The sequence below is a fragment of the Nicotiana tabacum genome, chromosome 1, assembly GCF_000715075.1.
Source record: "Nicotiana tabacum cultivar K326 chromosome 1, ASM71507v2, whole genome shotgun sequence".
NCBI lineage: Eukaryota > Viridiplantae > Streptophyta > Magnoliopsida > Solanales > Solanaceae > Nicotiana > Nicotiana tabacum.
In genome coordinates this window covers 146,564,192-146,575,565 of record NC_134080.1, presented here as the reverse complement: position 1 = coordinate 146,575,565, position 11,374 = coordinate 146,564,192, and the positions used below count along the sequence as shown (strand labels likewise).

The 11,374-nt window shown below is 36.6% G+C and overlaps 1 protein-coding gene across 1 annotated transcript; it reads left to right on the top strand.

The window, feature by feature from the left end:
• The first annotated feature begins 9,919 nt into the window (after positions 1-9,919).
• LOC107786153 (uncharacterized) lies at positions 9,920-11,038 on the top strand. Its single transcript, XM_016607606.1, has one exon. It carries the CDS (start codon positions 9,920-9,922, stop codon positions 11,036-11,038), a length of 1,119 nt encoding a protein of 372 aa, XP_016463092.1.
• The last annotated feature ends 336 nt before the right edge of the window (positions 11,039-11,374 follow it).

Here is an 11,374-nt window from a genome sequence, read left to right as displayed (position 1 = left end):
GAATGAGAATAACTCTAAAATCAATCAAAGTCGGAGTTCAATCAATTAGCAGCATATAGTTAGGCCATTATTGCTTAAATTAGGGACAATACTATATAGAATCAATCAATAATCAAGTACCAGAACAAATAAGGTAAAGACATAATGAGAATAGGTAAATCGAACGAGATAAGGAAATATCAGAACCATACAGGAGAGGAAAGGCTGAAATCTTAGTAAAGATTTCAAAACCCTAATTTGGGGTGAGTAAAATTAGTCAACCAGTTAACGGCAAGAGTTAAAGGTTAATAGAGGCAGATAGACAGAAACATTAGAGGAAAAATACCAAATAATGACAACCCTAAATTTAATGTACGTAAAAATAGGCAGAAATACAAAAGAGCTTTAATAAAAATGCACAAAGACATATAGACGGAAATAATTAGGGTAAGTGAAAGAAATTATAAATACGGAGATAGATATACAGAAACATTAAAGAAAAAATACTGGAAAAAATAAAAAAATCATTTTAGATCTGGAAAGATCTTAAACCCTAGTTTTAGGGTAAGTAAAAATATTCAACTAAAATAGACGGATTTGTGAGTAATAGAGCATATAGATGGAGAATAATCATAATATAAACAAAAATCAGACCAAATCTGGTCCAAATCAAAATCTGAAACCCTAACTGAAAGATAAGAAAATATTCATACTTACAGAGGTTAGGATGAACACAGATGGAAACAACCAAAATTTAAGAGATTTTAAACCAGATCTAGTTCGTATCTCTTGATATTAACTTGCCATTTGAGGCAAGCTGATTAAGTAATATAAAAAACGAGTAGCTGGTAAAGAGGTAAGACCAGATATGGTAAGGAATCAAAGAATGATTCTATTTCTGGATAGGAATCATAGGAGAATAGTGACGACGGGTTAGGGTTTGAGAGGTGAGAAAGAGACGAGAGGATTCAATGACGGAGGGTGGTGTAAAATGAATTAGGATTAGGGGTGTTGGTTAATTAAAAGGGTGTGGGTGATTGGAAGCCGTTGATCTTCTGAGATCAACGGCTAGGATTAGATTATGGTCGGGCGAGTTAATTTGGACGGGTTTGGGTCTGGGTTGGACGAGTATGGGGTATTGGGCTGGTTAATGTATTGGGCTGGGGTAATTGGGTTAGGCTAGGTCAGAAATTGGGGTTTTAGGGCTAGATTTTAAATACCCAATTAAATCAATAAAATAATTTATAAAAATAAGTAATAAATAATAAAAAATTTCATTTGTGCATGAAATGATTTAAAATAATTACTTAAAATTATAAAAATATAAAAAGTCATTTTCTGTATAGATAATATAATTATGCATATATATGGGCTATTATTGCAAAATGTGCAATTCTAGCCTTAAAAATGCAAATGTAATTATAAAAATACAATTAAAATAATTAAGTACTATATGGGCATAAATGATAAATTTAGATGATTAAATCATCATAAAAATAATATGAGGATAATTAAAATGCATAAATAAATTGATTTAAAGCCTTTAAAATTATAGAAAAAAATTGTAAAAACACTTGTGCATGTTTGTAAATCTAATAATAATGCATGTGCAATAGTGTGAAAATATTTATGCATATTTAAAATATATGAGGGCAAAATTGGGTATCAACAGACATCACTAATCTCCGGCTGAAAGACGAGGCTGGGACACTGACACGTGCTGAGCGCAATGTGCGTGATGACAGTTTCATGGCCCATCTTTATGGGATGATGGATTTGCAGTTGTGGATAGGGGATCGCCCGGCCACATCTGAGGAGAGGACCGATTTGGAGCAGCGATACCCGCTCAATGCTCATGCTCAGCAGCTGGTTGGTGTAGGAGAGGGATACAAACTCCCCCCTAATGAGGATGTCAACATACCGAAGAAGTCTGAGGCTGATCCAATGCAGTCAAATGGTGAGGGAGATGGTGATGATGAAGAGGACGAACATGATGAAGAGTGGAGAGCGTCAGAGGATGACGACGCTTCTTGACCAGGGAGTTTTCTTGCACCCTACTCTTTTTATTTCGTGTCTTGTCTAATTGTGCATGCACCGAGGACAATACATGATTTAAGTGTAGGGTGAGAACTTGTAGCTATTAGTAGTTGTTAGCTTGTTTTTATTTTTGTTAGTTGTTAGCTTGTTAGAATTTCGTGTTTTACTATTTTGTGTTTTCTTGTTAGTTGTTAGATTGTTTTTATTTTTAGAAATTGTTAGAATTTGTCTTGTTTTGTTTTTATTATTAGTGTGTTTTTTGTGTTAGTTATTTTTAGGCAGAAATTTAAAAAAAACATAAATATGTTGGACTCTTCCCGACGATGGATCTCCTAGACAGTTTTCTTGAAGGAAGTAAGTCTAAAGAAAATACCAAAAAGATTTTGTTTAGGTAGTGTAGTAATTCCAAGTTGGTTTTTCTTTGGGCCGCGGTTCTTTTCCAAGGGTTTTTAGTTGAACCGGGTGTAGATAGTTTTAATTTTTAGGAGTAGGAATCACGTGGCTAAGCACTTAATCGAAGCAATATCTCTGAGCTTTGTGATGCCTGGAGAATAATCAATACTCTGGTTGAGACACTTAGGCTCAATTTTTGATTCTAGGATAAATACCTTAAATCGTGGATCCTTAAATTTTCTTAACTGCTTTGACCGGAGTGTCGTGATGGAACCAATTCTGAATGAGTTATGTGCCATGTCTGTGAGGTTTGCATATATTCTGTGCATTGCGTTTGATGTCTAGAACTTGCCTCGTGTGTGTGCAAAGCGAAATAGTAGTCTTTTTCAGTCTGATAAGTGATATAGGTAGTTCTTTATTAAGCCGGATATATATAAAGTACCCACATAAATGTTATGTATCGTAGTTAACTCATTTTGGCCTATAATCATGTTTCTTTGGTAACCACATTATAAGCCATACCCGTTGTTTGAATAGACCATATATTTGAACCTTGTCACCTCTCGTGAGCACTTGAATTGTGATAAATTATGGAAAAGTTAAAGTGTGGGGTGGTGGGTTGGCTTTTGAGTGGAACAATGAAATAAGGAGAAAGGTGCACTGGATGAAAAAAATGTATCAATAAAAGTCATTTGTATAGAAAAAGAAGAAAAAAGGAGAAAAGAAAGAAAGAAAAAATATGTAGATATATAGTAGTGTATGGAAAAAAAATGGGAGAAAACAAATATAATTCCTGATGTTGGTGGCTTTTGATGTATTAGTGCTTAAATAAGTAGGGGGTGAAATATAGTGAAGTTAAGGTGGAATCTTGGTTTGACATAAGTAGGGGATTGAAGGTTGAAGTATTTGTATTAATGTGCTTAAGGGAGGTGTAGTCACTTATATCCAAATGTATCCTACCCGACCCGCATCCTACATTATAACCAATGAAAGTTCTACTTGATCTTAGACTGAATGAACTCGATTAGTGAAGTATTACACTAAGGGCAAGCTTATGGTACGTCATTTGGGGCATATGAATGTTATTTCTGAGAGCAAGTGAATTTTTCCTATCTTGAGTTCCTACGTTATTAAAATTCATGGTATGTGGAACTACACTCTTTGATTGGGTGAGGGCATATGATTCATAAAGGAAAGGTAATATTGTTGACCTCCATGTTAGAGTAAGTAAGTGAATTGTGAATAAAGCATGGTATTTGTGAGTCGATTATTGAGGCGAGGATGTCACGCCTTTGTGCTTAAACTATTTTAAAGATTCTTGGTATAATAAGTTAAGGGAATTGCTTAATAGGCTGTGTCCATAAGTGTAGCTTGATTGCTTGAGGACGAGCAAATATTTAATATGCACATTATATGCCTTGCGTTTTACATGCTTTAATGTTGAATTACACTTTGTTTGGGCGTAATAGAGTCTATTTTATGTGTAGGTGCATCGGAAATGAAAGTAGAGCTAAAGGGATGCTTAAACGTTGAAAGTGCGCTCGAAAACGGTGAAAAGGAGAAGCCGGGCAAAAGCCATCTCAACCAGGCTTTAGCCTGGCGAGTCCAGCTTAAAGCCAGGCCCAACTAGGCGTTAGCCTAGTGAAGCCAGCTTAAAGTCAGGCCTAGCTAGGCGTTAGCCTGGCGACACCAGCTTAAAGCCAGGCTGAGGCTGGCGTTATTCAGGCGACGCCATGCCTAAGGCTAGGCCCAGTCCGAGTTTTAAAGGTTTTAATTATTTTCCGGCTTGACTGGGAGTTGACCTACACATTTAGGGCTTGTCCCAAACATACAAATAGACTCAAAAATGCCACTTTGAAGGACTTTTGCAACCGGAGGCAAGAATAGCTCGTGGAACACTACTTGGGAGTTGGAATCATTGATTTCTACATTTCTTTATCCTTGCTTTGTAATTTAATTATGCAAATTACTTTGGATATTTGTACTATGAGTATGAGTAGCTAAACACATAATCTAGGGTTTTGATGGAACCTGTTGAAGGACGATTTTCTCGTTACGTTAATATAGATTCGCCATAGTATTCTCTCTATTTGTTCAACTATATGTTTATTGTTGTTGATTGAAGGGCCTCAATTAACTATTCCTATTTAGTGTGAATTACTCAGAAGAGAGTTCATATTTAAGTAGTTGTTGAACATCATCACTCCTAACGTATATGAGGGATCAATACGAAAGGTTTAAAGGTGAAATTAGGGATAACGAAACCTTGGGTGCGATCTAAGTGAGCTGTACTTAAAGCTAGCTAGCGTAATTCGGAAAAATATGTCTAGTATATTGTTGTAATTAGTCAAGAGAGAGTTACGACATTCATAGTGCTCATGATCGATAGAGAAGACTTAGGCAATTTATAGCAAACGTAGCGGAAAGGATTCCGACAATAGGGGGAATTAGAACCTTAGATCATTCCAATTCTTGTTTACAAACCATTCATAGTTAGTTCTTAATTACTGCATTTTTACATAATATTTAGTTAGTAAACATCCAATCTGTTACTTAAATATCTCTGATGATTGAATACGTGAATTTCTGTGAGTCCAATAGCTGTGAATGATAGGTTAATTCCCTGTGAGATCCGACTCCGGACTTGTTAACCGGAATATATCTGCAGCGACCACTTTGTCCTTTTTATAAGGCTTAGTTGGGCGTGATCAGAAATACGACATGAAGCTAAACCCGGAGAAGTGCACATTCAGGGTCGATTCGGGTAAATTCCTCAGTTTTATGGTTTCCAATCGGGGGATAAGAACAACCCCGACAAAATGAAGGTCGTAGATAGCCTACAATGGAGGATCCTTGCCTCATCTATATACACTTGCGTGGCATGAAACATAATGCCCCCAGGCAAACGAACGTCAGTACGAAGAATGTACCGAGTATATAAGGCAAAAATAAGACATAACAGTAAGATACTATCACTGGGAGGGATAAGAGTCAACCTATAATCTTTGACTTGCCGCTGAGGGCCGTAACATGTATCATATTTTACACACACACAAACAAAATGTCATAGTTCTGACTACATCATTATCATGATGTTAACTGCCTAGTTGATTAGTAGTAACTGCCCGACCAGCTGTAGCTCGGTGGTAAATGCATAACTCCCCAATTGGCTGTAGCTCGATGGTAAATACGTGCCTGCCCAACCGGCCGTAGCTTGGTGGTAAATACGTGTTTGCCCAACCGGCCGTAGCTCAAGGATAAATGAAGATGCGTGAATGCCCAACCAGCCATAGCTCGATGGTAAATAAGTGCCTGCCCAACCGACCGTAGCTCGGTGGTAAATGAAGATGCATAAATGCCCAACCGACCGTAGTCTATGGTAAGATAGGAGTACAATAGCCAAGTATTTATACGTGCTTTATATGTATGCATAACATCAATTTTTATTCTCACAAAAATGTAATAGTCTTAGAGAACCTTTTAAGATTTTTAGAACTTCCTTAGGAGTGATGTAATATCGTTACATCTTCGATTATATTATGAATACTAACATCATCACCATAAGCATCAACAAGACTTAGAATTTGATACATAATGTACTTGAACAACATCATGAGGAAGTGAATGACTTGGGTGTCCCTGCTTACTAAGAGTGGAGTTATTTTGGAATAACGTTCGTTTATATTTCATTTTATCTTAAAACATACCAAGAGAAGAAAAGATTTAGCACTGGCTCAAGAGCTCTACTCATATCCGCTTCACGACCTATACGATAACAAGAATGATACTATCGTCAAGCATGCGAAATATTCTCTTAATCGCATAATGGAAGGTAACCTCTCCAATAACGAAACAAACAACATTTCCCATGTTCTTATCATTCCCTCAAGACTATCATAGGCAAGGTAACACAACAACATAAGCAGTAACTCCTATAACAAGTTTTACAATCCAAACAATGATACAACAAGCGGCAAACTCGGCTACGATTATCAAACACACTTCTCCAATTTTTTCTTTCCTTCAAAACACATATCAATTACAACAACAAAAATATACTCACGTTACTCAAATAATTTTCAGCCACAACAAAACCTAGAAAATTACTAAACAGTCGATACAATAACAACAACAATAATGTCAAAATATAATTTTTCGCTATTAACTCTATATTTCTCATCCCACAATTTAGCTATGACCTAGACGAATTTAAATATATAAAAGAGAGGAGAATTCTTACCTCATTTGGCTTCAACAACACTCAATCCTAGTTTGATTTAGTCCAAAATCATATCCACACCAAGAACAAGAAGAAGAACGATGATCCCGCAATATTTACGAACTTTCGAGACCCAACTTGCGTGTATATATATATATATATATAAAGAGAGAGAGAAGGAGGAGCTAATTTGGGGGTAAATTGGAATAATAAGTTTCATCCAAAATGAGAATTATTATGATAAATTATGTATAATGGATTGTGGGGTCCACATACACATCACCTTTTTAATAAATATACCCCTGCCAAATAATGCCACCAATTAGTAAAAGTTATGAGTCATACATGCACATCTTCCCAAGATGCCATGTGGAAAAGGTCTTTCCAGTCACTACTTTATCCAACAGTTTAATGTAATTAATTTAACTCCATTACCCTCCCTTAATTAATAAGCTACACACATAATTAATTTCTTGATCTAATTTCACTTAAATAATAATTATTTTAGACACACTTCATAAACTCATTATCACTATCATGTGTATAATTCTAGTTCATAGCCTCATTATACACACTAAATATTATCCCCAACCACCACCGTCACGCTCTTAAGTCCTACATTATTTCGGGACTTCATCTTTTTATACACTGTGCTCTTTATTTGCATACTTGAATATGACCAAAAATTTTCGTAGCTCGGGTCTACTTACATACGTCGAGCGGCTCAAGCCATAGCCCAAAAGCACGAGGTATTACAATGAGAAACTTATTCTCTTCGATTTGTTAGCCTCTAATCCTTACGACACTTCCTCAATACTTTCTAAACTTAGCATAATCACTTATAACCTTAAAAATAATCTTGTCCTTAAAGTTATAACTTACGACAAGTCCAACGTACAAAAGTACGGGATGTAACAAAAGAATGAGTAGGTTTGTGAGGGAAATGCTTATAAGATCCTGATAGAATTTTGGAAGAGCACGGGCAAGGCAAGTTTTAAGTGGCTAACTAGGTTGTTTAATGTTATTTTAGGACAAGAAAGATGGCCGAAAAATAGAGGCAAAGTATGATGGTCACGTTGTACAATAACAAATGAGATACTCAAAATTGGAATAATTATAAGAGTATCAAGCTTCTTAACCACACTAAGAAAGTTTGAGAGAGCATGGTGGATATGAAGGATAAAAGAAATGAGTTTATTTTAGAGAACCACTTTTGTTACATGCTGAAGTGCCGGTTATGTAAGCCATCCACCTTGTGAGGAGACTAGTGGAGCAGTACATGGACATGAAAAGGGACTTACATATGGTATTCATTGATCTAGAAAAAAGTATATGATAAATCCCAAGATAGGTTTTATGGAAATATTTAAAGGCCAGAGGTGTACCTGTAGAATACACTAGAGTGATTAAAGACATGTACGATGGAACCACAATCTAGGTAAGGACAGTGGTGAGACTCGGACCACTTTTCAATCGTGATAAGGTTACACCACGAATGAGCTTTTAGCCCGTTCTTATTAGCATTGGTGATGGATGAATTGATGCGACACATTCAAGGGGAGGTGCCTTGGTGCATGCTATTTATAGATGACATAGTACTAATTGACGAGATACGAGGCGGTGTTAACACTAGAATGAAGGTTTGGAGATAAACCCTGGAGTCTAAGAGTTTCAGGTTGAGAAAGACTAAGACAGAATACTTTGAGTGCAAGTTTAGTAACATGACTCATGAAACTAAAGTGGAAGTAAGGCTTGATGCACAAGTCATTCCTAAGAGAGGAAGTTTTAAGTATCTTAGGTAAAAAGATTCAAGGTAATGGGGAGATTAGATGTTCCACATCTTGTTGGCGCGGGATGGATAAAATGGAGGCTCGCATCTGGTGTCTTGTATGATAAGAATATGCCATCAAGACTTAAAAGTAAATTCTATAGAGTGGTTGTTACGCTATCTATGTTCCATGACACAGAGTATTGGCAATCAAGAACTCGCATGTCTAAGGGTTGAAAGTAACATAAATGAGGATGCTGAGATGGATGTATGAGAGAAATTTTTGTATTGTTTTTTTCTTCTTCAAAACATTAGATTCTGTATCGATAGAGTAGTATGAGATATGGGGTATTTTCGATTTTCTCTTATCTATCGGAAGTTCAGTTCAGCGTCATAAACTTTTTTGTTTTCATGCAGGAGAGTTCTTAACAATATTTATTTTATGAAAGAGTATGAAAAAAAAAGATTTTTTCCTTATTTGATCGGATTAAAAAGAAACTTTGGGATTGCTGAATCACAGACAAATAAAAGAAGAAAAAATAAACATATAAATCAACCGCATACTAGGAGAGATACGATTAGGAATGAGGATATTACAAACAAGGTGAGAGTTGCTCCCATGGTGGACAAGATAAGTTAAGCGATGCTAAGATGGTTCGGGCATGTGAAAAAGAGGTGCCTACATACCCCAGTGAGAAGGTGTAAAAGGTTGGACATGGTGGGTTTAAGGAGAGGTAGAGGTAGGTGAAAGAAGTATTGGGGAGAGGTGATAAGGCAGGACATGACATATTTGCAGCTTACCGAAGACATGACCCTTGATAAGAGAGTATGGATGTTGAGAATTATGGTAGAAGGTTAGTAGGTAGTCAAGCTTTTCCTTTTAATACTTGTAGTATCATTATTAATCACGGATTCTCTTACACTTAGATCTCTATTACTACCGGTTGTGTATTTTGCTTCGTTATCTTATTATCATGGTATTGTTACTACTTTTTGTTACTGCTTTTTTCCCATGGCTTTTCCTGTAGTGTATTTGTTTTACTATGCTGTGACTATGCTTTTTCTGAGCAGGGGGTCTATTGAAAATAACCTCTTTACCTCCACAATATAGGGTAAAGTGTGCGTACACATTACCGACTCATCGTATTAAAATGTGTTTTTTGTTGTTGTTAGTGTAGAAATGATACTTTTGACTACTCCCAATTTTAGCTCTTCCAGTTTTCAGATATCTTAATTCTGTTCTCTTTAACTCTATGCAATTCGTGTATTTGAGTGAAAATTCAGGTGCTTTTGGCATCAACATCAATAGGGATATGCACACAACCCACCCAGTCGTTTGAATCGAACAACAGTCGCTAGGAGCTTAAAAAATCACTTTATTTTTCTTCTTGCATGAGGTGTAGGTGAGCAATATGTCAAATTTAATAGTGTATTTAGGGTTGTGGATTAAAAGTGTCCACTTTTTCATACATTAAGGACCATTTGGTGTTTTTTCTTTTTGGTTCACTACGCCGGCGACACCGATGGTCTTTATTCGTTTGCATTTCCCACTCTTCCCATCTCAGCACTTGAAGATCTCCGCTCTGAAGCACCTTGGCTTAAACCCCAGTAGATTCTTTGTCACAGAGGCTGAAACCCTGGAAGAGGAGATATCTGACGTCTTCAAACAATGGGGTTTCACAGAAAATGATATCTCCAAGATTTTCAAGAGCCTCCCATCTTCCCGCAGAATGTCACAGACCCTTCTCCAATCAAAGCTCCAGACAGTCACTGACTTGGGCATTACATCTTCCCACCTTACAAAGATTATAACATACCGTCCTGCTCTCTTACGCAGTCGAATCGAAGGTTGCTGGCAACGCCTTCAATTTTTGACAACTTTGTTTGGGTCAAATGAGGTATTTCTTAAAGCTGTTAGGAGAAATCCGTCATTGCTTACTTATAATTTAGACGACAAAATTAGGCCTGTGATTAGAATCTATGAAAATTTTGGTCTTAGTAGAAGTGACTTAGTATCTATGTTACTGGTTCGCCCTGAAATGATTTCAAGAAATTCTGTAGGAGATGAGAAGCTTGATTTAATTCGTAGAACGAAGGTGGAAAAGGGTTCCCGGATGTATAAGTATGTGGTTTCACTGATTCTTGTTTCGCGGGTTGAAACTATCCGTGAAAAGGTGGCTAATTTGGTGCAATACGGGTTAATGGAAGATGAGGTTTTCCAGCTTTTTGGAAGATCACCACTCGTGAGCACGCTTTCCATTGATAAAGTGAAAAGGAATATGGATTTTGTAATAGGCACTATGAAGCTATCTGCCAGTGTAGTACTTCACAAACCGAGTTTGCTGTTCTTGAATTTGGATACCGTTATTAAACCACGATTTCTTTTAGGGGAAACGATAGAAGATATGGGGCTTCTCCCCCAGTTCAAGGTTCCTGCGGTTTTCACAGCATTGAGGATGACAGAGAAGCGGTTCGCGGAGCACTTTATAAATTGTCATCCGGAGAATGTTAGGATGAGCTGCTGGCCTTCTATAGAAATGCCAAAAGCCCTTTATCTGAAACGAATGCAAAATGTGTTAGAAAGTTTGCAGAGGGTTCTAAATGGAAATCTTTCGTTGATTAACTCTTTAGAACATGAGTAACAATGCTAACTGATTTTTTGCTCAGGTATTTTGATTTCCTTACCAAGAAATAATCTTGCATAGTGAATTTTATATCCTTTTATGTTTTTGTTGCATTGATAGGACATGTATGTTAATGGTCATTATCTGCATTACTATAGTTATTCACATTTATAGGCAGAGTTATCAAAGGCGAAAAACACAAAAAAGCTCTAAGGTCCGTTGGAGCTTTAAGCGTGAAGCACAAATAAAGCGTGGGCTTTAATGAAAAAAAGCGCAACGGGAGAAAAAGTAAAAATATGCATGAAGTCTCCAAGACTAATCATTATAAGCATGAATAACAAATATATGGACAAA

Coding starts and splice junctions, on each gene's coding strand:
- LOC107786153 (XM_016607606.1), top strand. CDS start 9,920: ATGGTCTTTATTCGTTTGCATTTCCCACTCTTCCCATCTCAGCACTTG.